The sequence below is a fragment of the Haliotis cracherodii genome, unplaced genomic scaffold (assembly GCF_022045235.1).
Source record: "Haliotis cracherodii isolate W230 unplaced genomic scaffold, xgHalCrac1.p SCAF_2, whole genome shotgun sequence".
NCBI classification, from domain to species: domain Eukaryota; kingdom Metazoa; phylum Mollusca; class Gastropoda; order Lepetellida; family Haliotidae; genus Haliotis; species Haliotis cracherodii.
This window is the reverse complement of record NW_027266275.1, coordinates 67,033,456-67,054,582: the sequence shown is the minus strand read 5'-3', so window position 1 is coordinate 67,054,582 and position 21,127 is coordinate 67,033,456. Positions and strand designations below refer to the sequence as shown.

The 21,127-nt window shown below is 38.9% G+C and overlaps 1 protein-coding gene across 2 annotated transcripts; it reads right to left on the bottom strand.

The window, feature by feature from the left end:
- Positions 1 to 7,981: 7,981 nt before the first annotated feature.
- On the bottom strand, positions 7,982 to 20,904 carry LOC139469466 (solute carrier organic anion transporter family member 3A1-like). 2 transcript variants are annotated; one of them, XM_071251648.1, is made up of 11 exons: positions 20,419 to 20,904; positions 16,746 to 16,801; positions 15,705 to 16,311; positions 15,225 to 15,311; positions 14,771 to 14,950; positions 13,337 to 13,501; positions 12,829 to 13,018; positions 11,327 to 11,450; positions 9,852 to 10,006; positions 9,252 to 9,316; positions 7,982 to 8,644 (listed from the first exon to the last, which is right to left on the bottom strand). In XM_071251648.1, the coding sequence occupies exons 3-11, from the start codon at positions 16,309 to 16,311 to the stop codon at positions 8,337 to 8,339; spliced, it is 1,881 nt and encodes a 626-aa protein (XP_071107749.1). In that variant the 5' UTR covers positions 16,746 to 16,801; positions 20,419 to 20,904; the 3' UTR covers positions 7,982 to 8,336. The 2 variants fall into 2 exon arrangements, with proteins under 2 accessions (XP_071107749.1, XP_071107748.1); XM_071251647.1 differs by lacking the exon at positions 16,746 to 16,801.
- Between the last annotated feature and the right edge of the window lie 223 nt (positions 20,905 to 21,127).

The window sequence follows — 21,127 nt, the reverse complement described above, 5'->3', positions numbered from 1 at the left end:
CAAGTATTACAAGTATATCAAAACAATCCATTGAGACAGGACACAACATTCCACTAGTTTTACTTCCGGGTACTTAGGGGAGGTAAATGTTGTTTAAGCCCAGCTTTTGCACACCCCGTGGCGTGACCGTCTGTATGAATATGATAATTTACTCTATCACATACCTCTCAAACTAGGGAACTATTGATCGCACTTGATGACATGAAGTGAGACGATGCCCCAGGCTATTCTGGACGATCTGTTGAGTTACTTTAAGAATGCTCCTCCCATTTGTGACATGTTATGACAGTTGTTTAATGCGATGTTATTGTGACGTATATATCCAGAGCAGTGTTTTTATGGCATAATACCTTTCAAGTTAAGTAATACCAAGGCCCCATAGGAACTATAGGTCAATTACTCTTCTAGAAGGTAGGTAAATTGCCAAAATTATTTGCAGTAGACTTACTGCATGGCTGCATTGACTCCTTTGGAAAGTTGTGTGGTTCTGAAACAGGCGGGATTTAGAAAAGAATTCTAAACTTTTAGAAATGGTTTAATCTAAAAATACTGGTATAAAAGGAAGAATATTTAGAATAATAAAATAAATTATGCGTCTGTCCAATCTTGCGTCTCTCTAGGTTTAGACTATTATTTTCCAATTATTTACAACACTGTATGGGTTTTATTTGTGGTCATGGTATATTCTGTTTGTGCGGAAGCCGTTTTGTTCTTCCACTAGTTTGTCAATTTCTGAGCTTACTGTTAATAATATCTCAGTAAATTTTACATGGCAAAATAATAACCACTATTTGGTAGTGGTAATCTTTGATTTACAAACAGGATTAATAAAATCCCTTTTCCATTAATCGGGGACAATTCCCTGGCTAAAGAAGTGCCAATGTGGAATATTTTCATGAACGTCAATGCATGTGCCATGTCTGACCTGGATATTGGACAGTTCAACTATGAGCAATCGGCATTGTTGTCTTGGTCTTCTTAACAAATAGTCCGTTACATTGTTATTTGCAGTATTAATACCTTTAAAATCGTCATGTCACTTCTCCGGCACCAATTGCCTGTCTATAGTCCACGCACCACGTCATTCATGATATCCAGGGGAATATGTAACTATTACAGTCATTAACCACACCGAGTAAAAGTCAAGAATGTGCTTGTAAACTTTCGTCCGAAACATACGTTTTATTTTTCGGAAATGTTAATCAAAGTCTTCTCTTGATAGGACAAATTCTTCTTGCATCGTTTTTCTTCCAGCTGGCGAACTTTTAAGTGTTCCAGTGATGCTTATTTCGTTTATTTCTTCTAGGCCTTCTTTTGGACATATTTACATGACGTAATCACATTTCGTTCATTTCGAACTCACTGCAGTATTAATATCCGTTAGGGAATTTCCTATGATATTTATAATTATATTCACTATCTCCATCACTCTGCTTCATTTAGCATAAAGTCGGGTTAAATACTACTGACATCAAATTTCATCTTTGTCAAGGTATTTAAAATTTCGATCAGTGTTAGACTGTGATTTCCGTGCCTACGTATGTCATCTAATTCACAATCGAGGTCAGCACGGACTTGAATTCAGCCTTAACTCGCGTACTGATTATTTCGACCAGTTTCTGAGACAAATATTTGTATGTCGATTCCAATGTATCCATTACAAGTTTGTCACATATAATTTCTACGTGCTCTGTGAGCTATCGCCATAAACGCAGCACCATCACTATGATTTGAATCATGTACGCAGTCTTAGTGCCCGTAGAAGTGCAATTTTCAGCCACTTTCAACTTTTTATCCATACTTTTTACGTTTTCTTCCAAGCAACGTTTAAAAGTCTTTGGACATGTTTGGACATGTTCATTATGAGATTTAAATCTTAATCTTTGTTGAAAAGGCCGCTAATCTCAATTTTTCAGGGATCACACTCCAATATCTGAGCACCCACTCTACTCATTTATTAGTTAACAGTTGATTCTCTGATATGTGGAGCACATGATGTGTCACTACTTGTTTGCTTGTCTTTGGTAGGTCTGGACATGTTCTTTGTGAGATTTAAGTCTTAGTCTTCTTTGAAAACGCCGCTTATTTCAATTTTGTTTTAGAGAGAACACTCAAATTCCTGACCACTCACTCACCTCATTTATAAATGATGTAGTATATTCTCGGAGATTTGCAGCAGGTGATATAACAGTGCTTGCATTGGAACTATTTACTCTCCTATTCGCTGATGACATAATCTTGCTGGACGTGTCTGTTGTTAGATTTCGAAAGCGCCTTGCAAGTTACATATTGTGATAAATGGAAATTATGTACTAACATGGATAAAAGTGGTGATAAATATTATGAAAAGTTTAATATTGGCAATAAAGTTGTCGAAATCGTCCCAAACTATAAATATTTGGGCACCCAATTATCTTTATTTGGACCGTGGTATATAACACAGAAAACTTTGGCACAACAATCATGGAGGGTTATACAGGAAATATGGGTACATTCTCCACAGACCTATGATATCTATGTTTTATGTTGAACTGATGCCCTAAGATGGTTCGGAAACTTGGGGATTTCATCCATATTCAGGGTAGATTGTGAAAATGTATCCTAGGTTTAAACAGAAACAACAAAATAATGACATTGTGAAAAGATGCTTTCGTTAAAACTGTTTCTTACCTAAGAATTGTAAATGTTTGGCTAAGATTATTGACATAATTTGATATTTCAACGGATTTAATGAGGTTTGGAAATGTCGATGTAATTTCCGCACCTATTTAAACTTATAAAAGTATAGAAACTGAAAACAAAGCTGTGATGCGAATCTTCAAGTTACCCCACACATCAGTTGTTTTGCTTCATTGAGGATAATTTCCTCTAATATTTTTTTTTACGTATTTTGATCTAGATTTATTTAAAATGAATATTGTCAGAATTTACTTCTGATAGAAACTGGCAGACATGATCAAGACATGAATGCCTATGTCCTTTGTAGACAGGATAACGAACTAGTATTCGTCCATAATACTATTATATTTATCCAACCCATGACCAGCTGATATCATTTGTTCTCCTGTAGCAATGGCAGTATTATTAAGAGTTTTACAAAATTTATATTCTTTGCTTTGAAAAGCAAATACAATTTTCTGAAGGATGTTCCAGTTGTATATGAACATAAACTATAGTCAAATTATCACATCTATGCCACGTATAAATACAACGCTAATTTTGTAGCTGTACTTACGTCAAGCGATCTGTGATAATGTGCGTGTGCGTGTGCGTGTGCGTGTGCGTGTGCGTGTGCGTGTGCGTGTATAATGGGCCGGTGGCCCCTTTCCGTGAATATAAACACTACCCCCTTTTTTTACCGACTACAGCCGACACTTCTCTTCTAATTCATTTATGTCCAACTAGTCTCAGTATTAATATATCCCTGTTAAGAGTTTAAGATAAGGACAGGAAACCGTTGTAAAATCAAATATTAAACAGATTTATTCTCACAATTCATCAAACAAATCAGAGTTCACTACAATCGCCACGTCACCTTCTTTCAATGGTGTCTGAATATTTAAAAAAATAAATACACAGAGCACGAGTATAGATCTGCATGTAAAGAAAAAAAAGGTTATTACAATCACCTTTTAAACCCCCAAATGATTGCCTATATTTTTGTGTCAGGGATGAAATCGTGAATGTTTTCGTTTTCTGATCGACAAGGTCGTCGCTTATGGTAGACGTCTTTGTGAAGCTAAACGAGATAAGAACAGCAATCTGACTGGATATCGCGTTTTCATTAGTAACGATGAAGCACCAGGGTTGAGCCAAGAAAAGTTGACTTGATGTGGCAAGGGTAGAAACTAGGCTTTGATATAGGCTAGTGGACACGCTTGTCTCGGGAAGATGCCTTCATGTGGCAAGGGTAGAAACTAGGCATTGATATAGGCTAGTGGACACGCTTGCCTCGGGAAGATGCCTTCATGTGGCAAGGGTAGAAAGTAGGCATTGATATAGGCGAGTGGACACGCTTGCCTGGGGAAGATGCCTTCATGTGGCAAGGGTAGAAACTAGGCTTTTATATAGGCTAGTGGACACGCTTGCCTCGGGAAGATGCCTTCATGTGGCAAGGGTAGAAACTAGGCTTTGATATAGGCTAGTGGACACGCTTGCCTCGGGAAGATGCCTTCATGTGGCAAGGGTAGAAACTAGGCTTTGATATAGGCTAGTGGACACGCTTGCCTCGGGAAGATGCCTTCATGTGGCAAGGGTAGAAACTAGGCTTTGATATAGGCTAGTGGACACGCTTGCCTCGGGAAGATGCCTTCATGTGGCAAGGGTAGAAACTAGGCTTTGATATAGGCTAGTGGACACGCTTGCCTCGGGAAGATGCCTTCATGTGGCAAGGGTAGAAACTAGGCTTTGATATAGGCTAGTGGACACGCTTGCCTCGGGAAGATGCCTTCATGTGGCAAGGGTAGAAACTAGGCTTTGATATAGGCTAGTGGACACGCTTGCCACGGGAAGATGCCTTAGCGTGGCAAGGGTAGAAACTAGGCTTTGATATAGGCTAGTGGACAAGCTTGCTTCGGGAGTGTTGAAGGACCATTGTCTTAGCATATTCACCTCACATAATCCAGTGGTGATGTTTTTATATTATAAGACCGTTTCGTAATGAATTGATACCCAACAGACATTGTTTCAAAATGGGAATGGTCACGGTTGTTTACGATAGCCAAATTTGACACATCAGTGACCAAAATGATGTTCGATGCTATTCCCTATTTCGACTTCGATATAGTCCCGTGTGTTTTCAGGTGAACAGTTGACTTGCTTCATGTATATATAGTATGATTTACACGTAAACATCCAATGAGCTTGGAAGGAGGACATATTAGGGTAGTCTCACCTCCCCATATACAAGTACTGAGGGCCGGACAGACCGCAGCCTGTTGTGATTGACAGCCACGATTCCCTTAAAGGGCAAGTTCACACGGAAATGAACCATTTTTTCTTGTACTTTTTCCACATTAAAAGTGTTAACATGGAAGTGTCATAGACAAAAATATGAAAACATCATATTTAATTAACATATTTTTTGCACTAAAACGATTTATATTCTTCACATTTACCAAGTGTTCTATTTCCATAACAAAAACACCATGGCTTATGCCCCTTGCAATATGACGTCATTGGTGCCAATTGATAAACATTATGACGTCATCATGCTTTGTTAGAGCCGCTTCACGTGGTGTAGGTACAGTTTTGTGATTCTAGCATCTCAGATGCCAGTCAGAATTGTGTTATGCTGAGTCACCACTGCGCCGGAGTGTGTCGTAGACCATGTTGTTTTACCGCAAACTGGTCCTTGATATCTTTTGCGTTGAGAATAGACAGGGACCCAGTTGAATTGGCACCAATTACGTCATAATCTAAGGGGGATAACTCAGGCCTATTTTGCTCGTAAAACGAAGGCCTCATAACGGCATATCACTTTCACACTATTGTGAGCTTCCTACTTTCACTGTGAAAAAAAATGAGTGTATATTTTCAAACACAGATACTAACTAATTCTAAAATTGCGTTTTGTTTAGAAAAAGAAAGAAAGTGATTTTTGCGTGTACACTTCCCCTTTAAAACATGGAGACTTCCTCCAATACTGTAGGCCGCGGCCTGGGACAATTACGTGTCAATAATTGTCTCAGCATTTCGACCTCACACGGCTATGCCCTGTCTGACAAAACCGTTTCCGGCCCCGAGGTAGATACTTGAATTTGAGGTCCAAACCACATCGGGCAATCAATTTGTCATACCCTTTTCTGTCCGTCGTCAGTCAGTCATTAGAGTATTCACGCACTGCTAAATGGATTGATTTAATACAGAGCCTAATGTTTTAACTCAAATGCGGATTTGTTAACTACAATTTGACTGGTGAGAGTTCTGAATTTAATAATATAATAAAGTGAGACTTGTGCAAAAATACTAATTCTGCAAGATATTTCTGCAGATTTTCTGCAGAAATGCATTTTCTAAGACCAGTCGTGAACAAATGGGTATTAATACATATTTAATCATTCAATACATATTCAATACATTCAATCAATTAAAATTGACTTTAATATTTTTTTCCGCGTTTATAGAGGTATAAACAAAAAAACAGTCACGCATACTGTATAAATATATACGTAAGAATAATAAGTTCACAGGATGCTTATTCATTCTTTCACACACAAAAAAACCTATAGACAGCAATACGAAATCAGAAACATCCTTCAGCACATTAATGCAACACATACCCTGCCCACTCTATTATCAGTCAATCAGGAAACAGTAGTCCAATTGTAGATGTGGCTTACATTTTTTCTGCTTTTTGAAAAAATATAATTTGGTTAACCAATCAAATACAATTTATTTATTTCAGTTCGTTTATGTAATTAGACCACTATTTGAAATACCTTCATTAAATAAGCCAGTTACTGTAGTTCTGTACATTCGCCTATACAAGTGCAGCATGGATGTCCTCATGTCATTGAACAAGACTGATCGGGAAGATATTTTGTATTTACCGTTCTATTCAGGTCTGAACAACTTAATCTTAATCTAGCATGCATTTCTTGTATTATCTAAATAGAAACAAATGCTCAATATTTAGGCGACATTTTCTACCTAAGCGTTACTTCATAAGGGCGTCGTACTAGGAACGAAATTAAAATACAATGAACAGAAAACAGATAATCCTCCTTTAACTTGTAGGGCGCACGGATGTAGCAGTGATACTGATATTATTCAAACTCTCAGAACTGTTGTTTACTTTAAACGAGGTTTTCCAACTATGTCTTTCTGTCTCACCCGCATTTGTAGATAACAGGCTTCTACACTACATTGTAACCACATCCCATTCTACTAAACTGTACAAAACCTCCTACCTGTATATATACTTCTCATCCATACTGTACTTCACCTGCTTGATAACGGTATTAGAACCTACACAGACACGTCGCCCCTAATTGTAATAAAGAAAATGGTCATCCATGTAGCCTGTCCTTACTTAGTGTAAAACTTCTTAAAAGGTTTAAAAGGTTTCCGGAAAGTGAGTAGAACTACATGCATTGATATTGTACTGGGTGAACGGGGTAGAGCTCCACTTCAGCTTTCATACATGTCACGGGCAGTTAAGTACTGGTCCCAGCTGCACAAAGCGATGTTAGTGCTACGGCTATTGTAAGCCTATGTTAAAGTATGGGAGTTACGATCATCTTAGCACTAAGATCGCTTTGTGCAAGTGGGCCCAGGTGTACATTACTAATCCGATACCTGCTGCCAATGCTACCTCACCAATGTTGTTTGATGTTAAAGTCTCTTGATGAAGCAGGCAGAGTTACGTGGGCTACACATATCAAACATATTCTATTTCAATTATGGTTTTGCTTTGTGTAGACAAGCCAGGATTTGGGGAATATTAAAATCAGATTATTTAAAATAAGCTTTCTTGATAATCTTAAACAAAAGTGGTATTCTACAATAAACATGTCTCATAAATGTTCCAACACTTTTTTTACAATTCCATTTTACATTTTGGTTAATGCATTGCTATTCTTTTACATTTGAGAATGCGTTTCACAAAATGTAGAAGTGGACAACTTCGACTGATGACAGAGACAGGAAGATACACTGATGTACCATATCATTTAAGATTAAGTCCTCACTGTAGGCTTATTGACAAAATGTACATAGAAGATGAAACTAATTGAAAAACACTATGTCATAAATATATCAGAGTGAGTGAGTATGGTTTAACGCTGCTTTTAACAATATTCCAGAAATATCACAGCGGGGGACATAAGAAATGGGCTTCACACATTGTACTCATGTGGGCAATCGAACCCGGGTATTCGGCGTGATAAGCAAACGCTTTAACCGCTAGGCTACCCGACCGCCCCAAATATATCAGAAATAACATTGCAGTAAACACATTGATAACTGTAATGAACACGCAAGATACACAAACAACACATGATCTCTGTTAATATCTATTTAATGTGCAACATTAAGAAATAAGTTTAATACCACTCAGTATGCTTAATTGTCAAAATACTACAAATGATATGTGTGTCTGTGCTATATATGTGTGTCTGTGCTATATGTGAGTATTTGTCTTTGGATATATTTGTCTTCCTCATACCATAAAATAATACTTTTTACTAGTAGTTCTAAATAAATGCACTTAGAAATGCAATTTGTATATGTCTGCATTTTGGGACAGTGGCCTCTATATTGACTTAATGGACTTGTCTACTAAAATATGTTACATTTTCTAAAAGATGCACAAAGGAACACAGTATTACGTGGAACTAAGAACATTTATCGTTTCGTTTAAAATCATTATCAAGAAATACTTTCTCTTCTGCCAATTCCATCTGAACGTCTGCTGCATCCGATGAAGTGACTTCCTCAACGACTCCATACTTAAACAGAAGAAAAGCGACGAAGTACGCAGCAGCCGATAGTGATTGTAGTCCAATGTCCATGGATTTCACACGGTACCGTAGGCTTGAAAGATCATACAGTGCGCATGCGCCAACTTCACCACAAACTGTCTGCCAAAATATACACGAGCTGTCAATGACCTTTCCATATACTATTGGCGCCGGGAGGAAACCTGCACAGAAAGCAACGGGTTTAAGAACATATTTGACTACAATGGATAGAATTATCATTAAACCGCCCGCATGTTATCAGAAATGAGCGGGCCACTGTAACTTAATAATGCCCTCACATTGCTTGACGACGGGCCTTTATCATGCCCGTTCGTTGTTAGGTGACGTCATAGGGATAGCTGACATCACGTTCTATAGTGACGTCATGTGGTTTGGCTATGACGTTTTCATATTTGTAAATTTGGTCAGTGACATTAGTGTTGATTGCAGTGAATGTTTCAAAACCTATATTGTTGTTTCTCTTTATTTGAGGACAAAGTCCATTCATTTAAGTTGTAATAACGATCATCATTTGCAGAAGCCCACGGTCTTTTCAACTTAATTCCTTTGTCGGGCAGTTAATGACATCGCGTTTCTGCAAATGATAATGCCCTGAAGAATAGCGTTACCCTTATATTAGGGCGACGGAGTCCATATACGTCGTCACATTACACCTTATAGAATTCAATCCACTTTTCTAATTTTGGAGTTATTTACAATCTCCATAACAACTGAATACTGGAGTATCATTTTCCATTTTTCACCAACAATATGTTGCTGGCCACATACCTAACAGCCCATTCAGAAATGACGTCAAAGCGACAGCCATGGGTTTATCACGTGGTTGGACCGTTCTGAAAATGATAAATAATATGTGAATGTAAAACCAAATTTTGATGAAATGGAAAATTTAATGTAAACAAATATTCGTCTTTTCAACATGTATATCTACAAAGTACAAAAATATCACTTTCAACATTCGAACTGAGCCATAGACGGTACACCCTCACCCTTACCTAGGTGTTTGCTTAACGTCACACTCAGAAATGCTGTATGACGAATGTCTGTAAATATCATGAGCATCGATCTACGCTACTGGGATACCATAAGAAGCATCAACCAATTTTTAGTCACCAAATCTGACCACCCGCTCTCGTTAGTCGCCTCTTATGACAACCATGAGTTGCTGTGACCAATTCTAACCCTGATCTTCACAGGTGGGTGTGATGGAGTGAAACCGATTAAACAATACAATCACGTACACCCGATTGCAGTACACGTTGCTTATCTACGAACGTCAAGAATTGACTCACCATTTTGTGCTATCGAAGCAATAAGACACATTAGAAGACTCCTCCATACTAAACATGGGATGGGATGAAAACCTACTTGATGATGGTCATGAGAATAGGAACAATGGAGATAGTCCCCGCTAGGCCGGCCACCAGGTCAACGATGATGTAGGGGTAAAGGAAGGGACACTCTGTCGGACAGCTGCCCGCTGTGCCCTCGTCACCAGGAATCTCACTACATCCCGTGTATGTCTGAAATGTTCGTAAAATAGTGAGTGAGGTGGGTTTCCCGCCGCTTTTAACAATATTCCAGTTATGCACCGTGTCAAATTAATGGGAGGGTTGCAGGTCTCAGACGTTTACCACTCGAGCACTGGTATGATGCTGACAAACATAGAAACATAATCTGGGTACCTCGCTACATCCCGTGTATGTCTGACATGTTGATACAATAGTAAATTAATGACCTTAAACAGTTTTATGATGAATTATACAAAGCAAATGATACTGCAACTATGCCCTTAAAGTATGGGGTTTAACGTCGCGTCCAAGATTATTGCACTTATATAGCGACGTGGATGCACATGTGTGTGTGGCTGCTTGTACTAGTCCGGACTGATGCCGATTTGCAGTGCCAGCCCACTGAGATACCATGCCACGGCTTAACATGAATACCCCACTCAGACACAGTGTACTGACTCCGAGCCGACCAGCGGCTTGTTTTAGCAGCTTAATGCCGAGCGCCAAACATTATAAGACGCGGTCGGGGATCGAACACCGGATCCTCCGCTTTCCGGGCGGAAGCTCTACCACTAGATCATGGAGGCGGTTGTATGTTGGAAGATAGCATCACTCATAGAATAGTGCAATCATTATGCGATGTATGAATAAATGCTTTAATCAGTAAATAGGCCACCGGCCCTTTTTACAATGAAAGCACAAACGGTTTAAAAATGGCGTTGTGCCATACGTGCTGTACAACAATACAGTACTATATTGATCGACATCAGTGATTTTCAGATATCAGTATCAAGGAGTCTGTTTCTAACAACAAGTACCATCTTTTAACGTCTTTTAGTATGACGTGGTCGGTGATCGAACCCCGGACCAACCACTCTCCGGGCAGACGCTCTACCACACGACCACGGAGGGGGTCTGCTTTCTTACAAGCTGAAAGAATTCTAGATCTAAAGTTTGACCATTCACAAGTTTTTCAATCAAAATCTTTTTAGGACATCAGCACGATCAGTGCACATCATGAATGTGTTTGTATTCATTTATAAGCAACAAACTCAAAAAGATTCGTAGAAGCTTCATTTGTGTGACATGATAAAAAAGCGGTCTTAAAGTAAACAAACGATAATCACCAACCTTTGTTCAGTGTATGAAACTTGTATGTTATAGTAACTAGGCTAATTCTGTGCTATATGTGGAATTCATATTATCCTTTGTCGTAATACTAAATGTAAAACGTCAACGCCAGAGAATAATCAGTTCGATTATCTGCTGAAAAAGATATTACATTTGCCGTATGAGGGTGGCATCGTGTTACACAGGGATGGAGATGCTTACAGTTCCATTTATAGATTTGCATCCAGCCATACACGGACTGATGTACGTCTCGCCGTCAGCTCCACACAGCGGCATGAATTCATCCGCATCACACCCACAGTAGGAAGCGCTGGTCATATTATGCCTGCAAAGTGTAGTTTTATGTGACTGAATATAATTACAACGTTTTATCCCACGTGGAGAAAGAAGGTAAGACAGTGTTGGCCTCTATAGATTGATTTTGATTGGATAATCGTTCGTTTCCTTGCTCAAATTAATTGATGAACGTTTAACTGCAACTAATATTTCATTCATAAACGTAGCGTTGCATTCCCAATAGGATATGTTCTGGCCAATTTCTGGTATCCTCACTATGAAAGTGTTGCAATATGGCTACAAGCGGCGTAAAACATCACTCACTCACAGTTACATCCTTTTCACCAAAATTAGTTTGTCTAAAAATGACTGGAATCGTTTGTATGCAAATGAATTGTAATAAATAGTACAGCAATAAATGGAATATTGTTCAGTATTTACAGTGATATCACAACTGTCCAGAGTACTAGACAGTATTATGTCACAATTATAACAACGAATTTAATATAATAATATACGTTTCAAACAGTTTGAATAATATTGAATCTTCTGTTTTCGATATTGCAGTTCAGTCTTCTGAAACTGCTGTTATTGTAGAATGAGAACACCGTCATCATATAAACATAAAAATAATTAATATGAAATATCAAGCATGCGATTTATAGATATAAAGAAATGTTATTGTGTTTTAGGTATTAAACGTTTGATTGAACCATACAATGCACGGTGCATACAATGTATAGATACAAAACTGAACGAATGGTGTTGAGTATCACTGAATTCAATATCGTGGTGTGCTGCTGAAAGACGCCAGCCTTATTTGATACACGAACAAACGAACAAAACCCCGACATGTTACATTCAAATCTTTGTCAGTATCAAGCGTAATTATTGTAACTATGAAAAAACATCTCTGAAGGTGCATGAACTCGGCTTACTGATTGGTGTTTGTTTGTTTGTTTGTTTGTGTATGTATGTATGTATGTATGTATGTATGTATGTATGTGTGTGTGTGTGTGTGTGTGTGTGTGTGTGTGTGTGTGTGTGTGTGTGTGTGTGTGTGTGTGTGTGTGTGTGTGTGTGTGTGTATGTGTGTGTGTATGTATGTATGTATGCATAAACTCACGTGCATATATGTGTGTGTGTATCTATCTATCTATCTATATATGTATGTGTGATATTGTGTGCAAGTGTGTGTGTATATATATATACATGTGTGTGTATGCGCGTGCGCGTGTTTATGTGTTGTGTATGTATGTGTGTTTATGTGTGTACGTGTGCGTGTGTGTGCGTGTGTGTTTATATGTCGTGCGTATGCGTTCGTGCATGCGTGACATGTGTATGCATGTGTGTGTGTTTGTGTGCGTGTGAGTGCGCGCGCGCGCGTGTGTGTGTGCATAGATGCAAAGATATATTGTTTGGCTCACCTACTCTCACCCAGACCCTTGATACTGGGATTCGGACATCCGAATAGCAGCGTGAGGGTGTAGCAGGCCGAAGCGGCCAAGGTTACTATCATGATCAGTTTCGCACAACCTCTGTTGGTCAGCTTGAGTTTGCTGGTGAGGATGCCACCAAGCAGAGTGCCCACAGTCGCCCAAAGAAGTTCTTCTACACCTATTACAGGCATTGACATATACTAAAACACACTTGAAATGAATGACTAGAAAACAATTTTGGCAGAATATCTCAAAACACATTGAAGGAGATTCGAAGAATACGACGACATTGTTGTATGTGATTATCTCATCCCTAAATACCCAGAACAACGTTAGTTCCTGTCTGTGTCCATTTTACTTAGTATTAAAAAATTTGAATGTGGATTTACAAAGTGTGCTAATATACTATAATATTTTGAAAAGGACAACAGACAAATCTTTTATCCATTTACGTGTTTGTAACCGAGAAGGCCTTGAAATGACGGCGTATTCTTACCCACTATAAAGTTGGCTTTCGAAGTCTGTGTCCCAAACTGGTTCTGTATGTATTTTGGGGCGAAGGCTATATTTCCCCCCACGAAGAAGAGAACGCAACAGTTTCCCAGCAGGAGACAAGCAACCACTGGGTTCCGCAACACTCGCACCACTGACTTGGGTAAATCTATAAGTACAGAGGATGATTACCATGGGTATGCATCAAACAGTACTGTGGCCACCCCATTGACAATGTAAAAAAGCATTCTGTCCGCCATGGCGACCCCACCCCACACCATCTCTGAACAACCACCATAAGGCGTTACGTTCACTGACACGTCTTCAAATATGACCAAGGGGGAGGGAGTGTGAACCTGGTGTCGTCTGAGAACATAACATGTGGCACTTGTATCCTACATATTTCCACGGATATCCTCAATGGTACCTCGGTTATTAGTCCTTTAACATGTACTTACTGAATGTTGAATCTGAAAAGCTACATTTTGAAATTACAGTCTGTAATACTATGTTGCATGTTTTTCTAGAAGTAATAATAACACAGTTAAGTTGCTGATTTATCCTTGTCGGTGAAACTACTGACCACACTAGCAACGAAGACTACACTATTCTCACGTAGATTTTTGCTGATATGTTACGATGGCAAAAACTACTTTAAATAGTGTTGCATTCATTTTCTTAGGATTCTCTTAATCAAGTAATGAAATATAGCGTAGGAATTTTAAAAAAGGATAAGCTATTGACATGCAGGACTTCTATTGTGTAGACCACGATGCCATGGCTAACTAACATAAATATGTAACTGTCGGTCTCAAAATCACGTTTAGAATATAGACATCTTATAGATTGAATATTATCTCCCAAGTATTTTGTGCAACCTCTCTGATAGGCGCGGATTAGGACATTTCCATGTACTAAGGCGTCTTTGCTGTTGTGGCAGCTAACAAAACAACAAAATAACACGTTACTTATTCTAACGATTACGCTATATTGTGATAAGACAATTATAAAAGTATTTTTCAAGTAGAGATAGTCTAAACTACATTTTGTAGTGTTACTCATTCCTGGATTGTTATTAATGCTCAGAACTCGCTACAAATCCACATCGATCACTTGGCTGTATTTGTATAATCTAGTACTCAATTACTTACAGTTGTCATTATGCTTCCAAGAGTCTAATGTCTGCCCAGAGGAGGGACTTTGAGGTTACCTAAAAGCTGATGATCTGATTAAAGTTTCTCCGAAATGTTATTGTAATAAGCACTTCATTATTTGAACACTAAAGACGTTTGTACCATTTACGTCTTACTGTACTATTAAATAATATCGATCTGATTAAACTTGATCATCAATACAATAGTTACTCTCATAAGTATTTATTATCGTATGTTTTGGTTATTTAAATGGAGTATTAGGTGAGAATGGATATTTCACATACCTGATAATTCCTCCTTTAGGGAGTGGCGTTTGCCGTTTACTTGTCTTTTTGTGGGTTTCTTAATGTGCCTTGGAAAGCAGCCCAAGGGTACAGCAAGAAGGATGGCTGCACATCCAAATACCAAGTACCCGAGCCACCATGCCCCGACCCACTGGGGGTGAAGAGGATCCATCTGGGTCTCTTGAAATCAAGTATTATAATACAGTAAACTACGGTTATACCGAACTCAATGGGATAACTAATTCTAGTTCGTTATAACCGTAGTTCGTTATAAGTACATATACAGCAAAAGGCCGGGATAAAAAAAGCCAGTTTGTTATATCCGTCAGTTCGTTATAAGCGTGTTCGTTATAAACGTAATTTACCGTAAAGGGTAAAGGCGGGTGAGCCTACCCACGGCTGTTGGTTAATAAACGATTGTAAAATGATTACAGAGGCTATAAGAAGTACTCACCACTAAAATCAACAGGTATGGCGCTAAAAACGCCACCAAGGCCAAGTGCAAGAGCTGGACCGAAGAACGTCACTGTCATAATGATGCCTACAAGATCATAGACATTACAAAATACATATGAACCTTGAAATGTGTTTCAAACACATTGTGTTGCAAAACAAACATATTTTTAAAGTGCTACTCTTTACTTGTCAGCAGGAGAAGTAGTTTCGAGTTAACGTTTTTAATTTCAATAAAATCGGTAAATGGGCTATCATGTCAATGTCTTTTGTTTGGGAAGACAAGCGAGACTGGTTATTTTCTGGCGTTGACGTTTTATATCTACAATTAAATCGAGGCTCTAAAAGAAATACGAGTTCGGTTTTTCTTCATAACGGAAACTGTTTTTTTCATGTAGCCTGACATGTGCGTGGCACTCATTTCAACCACGTAAAATAAATTATCATATATGGCCATCGTCTTCTACATCTAAATACATACCTGCCAGTAAACTCGACTGCTGTTTGTCACGGGAGTTATTGTCAACGTACGGTAAACCCAGGGAAAACCGTGGGGATTTACCCATCCCTTGTATCACCATAAGCACGGCAAGCACATTGTACACCCAATGTCCGTTGTCAGTCGCTTGGTCCTTCGTAGCTGGACATCGCTCATTGTCCTGCACGGATTCCTGACATAGTCTTACATTGTGAGAGGAATAGTTGGAGCCGAGGTCCCCGACACGAGGAAGCGATACAGGATTCATGAAGTGTAACAGACCCGACATTAAACTAGCAAGGCCATACACAGCCAGTGCGCAGGACAGGATCCTAGGTATAAAGCGTCTTCCGCCAAAATGACTGAAGAAGAAAATAGTTGAAAGATAACCGATTTCGCTGCAGCTTAGGAGTAGGCCACTTCTTGTACTGCTGAGTCCAAACTGCTTCTCCAGAGAGGTGATCTGAGACACAGTGTGGTATTTGACTGCCTCCAGCACCAGGGATGACATACTGAACACGGCAGTGAACCAGAGGATGTTGTTGAAACACCGACGTCGACGTCCTCCAGTTTCCGCCATGGCGTCGACACTCACACAGTTCTTCTCCATCTGCAATATCCGATCGACAGATCAGGAGAGATAGAGAGAGTAGTTTATGGGCTGTAATTTGTTACCATGGACTTCCACAAAATCATTTTGTAACGTACGGACTTGTGGAGAAAAAATATAAGAAAAGCATCTCCTCGGATGGCAAGTGTTTTGTCATACAAATGTTCTAGAGTGAATGTTGTTTAACGGCAATCAGCTATATTGTGCGTAAATAATCGCTTCGAGGCCATGCAACCCAGTGGCTGACGTCACGAAAACTACGCACTCACGAGGTCGGGACACGATGACACACGTTCAACCAGGCTACACGTTACAAGACCTGACTAACAATTGTAAACGTTTCACATTAGCATGTGGTAACCGGGCTTTGTATACATAGGAAAGTTATAATTTAGTTGTTATTCCAATCTACTGTATTGAGTTGACTTGGATACCTTCGACTATTTCCTGTGTATCGTCGGATGCCGTGTATGTAACGCCTCCTTGTGTTCTTTAAAGAACCATGATAAAATAACGCCATTAGTAGACAACGTAGCAAACATTCCACAAGCATTTAGGTGCCACGCAAGGACCTTTTACCTTAATGTGAATACTTCCGGACATATGCAATAAACTTTTACAAATCTGCATATAAAAGTCCTGTAATTACGTTTGTATCCAAACGCATGTATTTATACATATATACTTTGATATTCCAAGTTTTAATAGGTTGAAAGGCTAATTAAGTTTGACTGCATCGATATAGCAAGATCGATAGCCATTAGTAAATACAAATGCGGTCTGATATTTCAATGTTTAGTTTGTACAGAGTACTTTATCCATCCAAGTCATGATACATCTGTTGTGAGTCTATATCTCTTATCTAATTTTGTTATACCTCTATTAAGAATATTTCAATTCTCTTGATTAATCTGTAACGAAACAATACATTTCAATGCAGACCTCCAAATCATGTGACTGACACTAACTTCGAAATCTGACTCGTCACATGATCAGTATTGACCTGTTACGTGACGAATATTGACTCGTCTGCCAGAAAACAAGATGGCGTCTTGTAAACTAGCATTTTAAGGTTCGCAGATAAGTTACTGTAATGAAACAAGTCATCGTTTAAAGGCTTCATAAACTTGAAAGTGAATTTCGGTATAGCCTGTGGCCTCGGTCCGGTTAGACCACCTCAGGGGTCGGATCCCCAGGTTCTGTTTTAACATATTGACCTCGTCAAGAGTAATTCTTTGTATAATGATTTTGCGATATTCCAAGTTTACGTTTATTAATAACCATTTGATTGAGGGAGCTGTGGCTCCTGGTTCAATCATGTCATCAAACAATGCTGTTATAGCCTTATCGAAATTATAACATGTGTATGTTTCTTCTGTATTTGTATTGTGTAAATGGCCAAGTACACAATGTACAGTTTTCGGTGCTACAGTTCAATATACACTTGATGACACACTGTCTACGGATATATGTGTGCATGGCATTTCATATTATTTGCTTGTCTCATGTATATTGGGGGCGGTCGGGTAGCCTAGTGGTTAAAGCGTTCGCTCGTCATGCCGAAGACCCGGGTTCGAATCCCGACATGGGTACAATGTGTGAAGCCAATTTCTGGTGTCCCCCGCCGTGATATTGCTGGAATATTGCTAAAAGCGGCGTAAAATCAAACTCACTCACTCACTCATGTATATTGTGTATAGTTGTTTAACTTTATGTATGGCGTGTTTTTTTATTGCTTTGTTTTTCAACAATATTCCAGTTATATGACGGCGGTCTGTCAGTAATCGAGTCAGGACCAGACAACCACCAAGTGATGAGAATCGATCTACGCAATTGGGATACGATGACATGCTTCAACCAAGTCAGCGATTCTGACCACATGATCTCGTTAGTCGCTTCTTACGACAAGCATAGTCGCCTCTTACAAGCATTGGGTTGCTTAAGACCTATTCTACCCCGGATCTTCACGGGCCTTGTTAAGGAGATTAACCTTTCACTTTACTTTCCTACCCTTCCCGACCCATAATAGCCCAGTCAATCGATTCATCACTTGAAGACACTTATTAAATAGTCACATGTAGAAAATAAGACCATGACTTGGAAGGGCGCACACTCAAACTACTTTCTAGCTAAGCTAACTATGGCTGAAACAGTTATCCGGGTACACGAATGCTCGAAGCGTTATCTCCCGTGGTCAGCATACTTATCTCCCTTGATCTGTTTAGTTATCCCCCTTTCTTAGCAGTCATGGCGGACAAACAGCACTTTGCTGTGCGGCAATTATTCGAACTGTCTTTCAGAAAACAAAAACTAAAACTAAATGCATGATTTGTGCTTTTCAACTCTCGTTTCAGACTTCCACAAACGCTACAATAAGAAACCTCTTGAATCTGAAAGATTGAAACTACTGAACTCAAAATGATAAACTGCATCCTCCTCGTCAAGTTTTGGAAGTATTGAAAACAAATAAAAACAATTCCTGATTATAGTTAAAGGTGTGTTCATGTTTGAAATTCCACAAATAGTATTTTCTGGGTATTTCGATATTTATTCATTAATTTTGTTTAGGAGCTGGAAGAAGGTTATAATAAGTTTTAAACACTACTATTATTGCCAAACGCATCTTAATCATCATCCGAAGGTGTGAGTTGCTAAAAAGGTTCAGCAGGCAGGACTAATATTTTCAACACAATTACCAGTTAAACAGACAAGATGATTCGATATCTGACCAACAACCTGTGTCAAAGTGTTTTCGCTGCATGATAAAAGAAACAGTTTTCCCTGTCGATTATATTCCGAATGCATTACTTCTTGGTGTATTCAACATAACTGATAAGTGTTATATTGTACATTTTCGCGAATGTTTTAAAGTATCTGAGGATACGATGGTGCACACTGACATGAACAGGACGTGGTTGATTGTAGTTACCTAAAACCGATACTTTTCCGCAAGTATTTCTACTTATACACATCTGATCATCAGTCTTACGCGATACATTATTGAGAAGAGACACGATATTATTGCGACTATTACATTCATATTATGCAAATTCACGCACATGAATGATATTATTCGCGTGTGGGAATGATGTTGTTCTAACAAAGGTATCACAAGAACCACTTTTCGCAAGATTTAGAAGTGTAGACTTACTGTATTTTTGAATAGAATAGGAAATAGTCAATGAACATCCACCTCAACGTAACATCCGTCTCACGCTAACAGGCCAACCTGTTGTTAGAGTGCCACGTTGTCAACGCGCATCTTGTTGTGATTGAGGGTGTATCTGATAAATATGATTTACAGTTTATTGGTATATGGGTTTCACATGATTCATTTTTCACAACCATGAGAAGCTGTTAACACATTTTAATAATTGTTACTGATATACGTAAAACTATTACTGGATTTATTTGAAAGTATTAATAAAAACAGCCTTTCGATAAAATAGATAAAATAGGGAACTATATGGAAATTCTGCCGATCATCACGCGAGTACATATATTGAATAATATATTCATGTACCATTGCTTGTGGTAATTTAGAGGTATGCAAGATACTATAAACGTTCAGTAAGTGAGTGAGTTGGGTTTAACGCCGCTTTTAACACAATTCAAGTTCATCGCGGCGTGTCAGCTTAATGTGGGAAGAAAGCCCGAAGTGATGCAGGTCTCAGACGTTTACCACTTCGGTGAAACCCACGAGCACGGGCATGGTGCTGACAAACCTAGAAACATGAATGGTTACAATCATTCTATGGGGATAATATTTTCCAACAAACAGTACATAATGGTTGCACTATTTCTGTGGTGAAAATATCTCCCAATATACAGTACATAATGGTTGTACTCTTTCTGTGGTGAAAATATCTCCCAACATACAATACATAATGGTTGCACTCTTTCTCTGGGTGATAATATCTTCCAACATACAGTACGTAATGGTTGCACTCATTCTGTGGTGAAAATATCTCCCAACATACAATACATAATGGTTGCACTCTTTCTCTGGGTGATAATATCTTCCAACATACAGTACGTAATGGTTGCACTCATTCTGTGATGAAAATATCTCCCAACATACAGTGCATAAACATTACAGATGCTTACCTGAATGACGGTGTCGAGTCAGCTGTCCTCTCACGTTGCAGGTTGAATGGCCGCTCTCCCACCACGTTCTGGTCACTGGTCGGACAACATGTTGAGTAGATAGGCTACTGTTCCATGGTGTCCTTCGGAAGATGAGAGCTCTCTATTCTGTGTTATTATTCCATAGCTATAGGTTGACCCGATGAACTTTCCTTTCAGTTCCTCTCGTTAAACTAGGCTCTGAGTATAGCCATGGGAAGCCTGATGCATGTCCATATTCAAGATGTCCCTGACTGTGCTTATTTGCAGCGAGTGCCTAAAGCCTTCTTACAAGGACAATGCATGGTCCATGCAGGCGATTAGATGCATGCAGTGTTTGTAACCCGACAAGGCAAGGAACAGACAAGGAGATTGAAAAGAATCTTTCTAATCCTAGTATGTCGTTCCCGATATGAACATGTCTGATCTTATTGACAATGAACCAGTCTTGTTGACAATGAACCAGTCGTGTAGTGATTCAGACTGTGAGATACATAAAAGAACACAAACAAACCGGAGGGATCGTGTCATATATCTATGAAAGGCATGTGTTAACATGATAAGAAAGTAGGTCACAAGTGCGTTGGTGTAGGGAGGTTAACATCATGCCTACATGTAACCTTATACTTGCGTCGCCAAGGGGCTGGATCATGTATTCCTGCAAGGCTATACTACAATATCTTTATTGTTC

Coding starts and splice junctions, on each gene's coding strand:
- LOC139469466 (XM_071251648.1), bottom strand. CDS start 16,311: ATGGAGAAGAACTGTGTGAGTGTCGACGCCATGGCGGAAACTGGAGGA. Junction 14,951..15,224: donor CATACCTGTTGATTTTAGTG/GTGAGTACTTCT, acceptor CTTGATTTCAAG/AGACCCAGATGGATCCTCTT. Junction 13,019..13,336: donor GAAAGCCAACTTTATAGTGG/GTAAGAATACGC, acceptor TGCCTGTAATAG/GTGTAGAAGAACTTCTTTGG.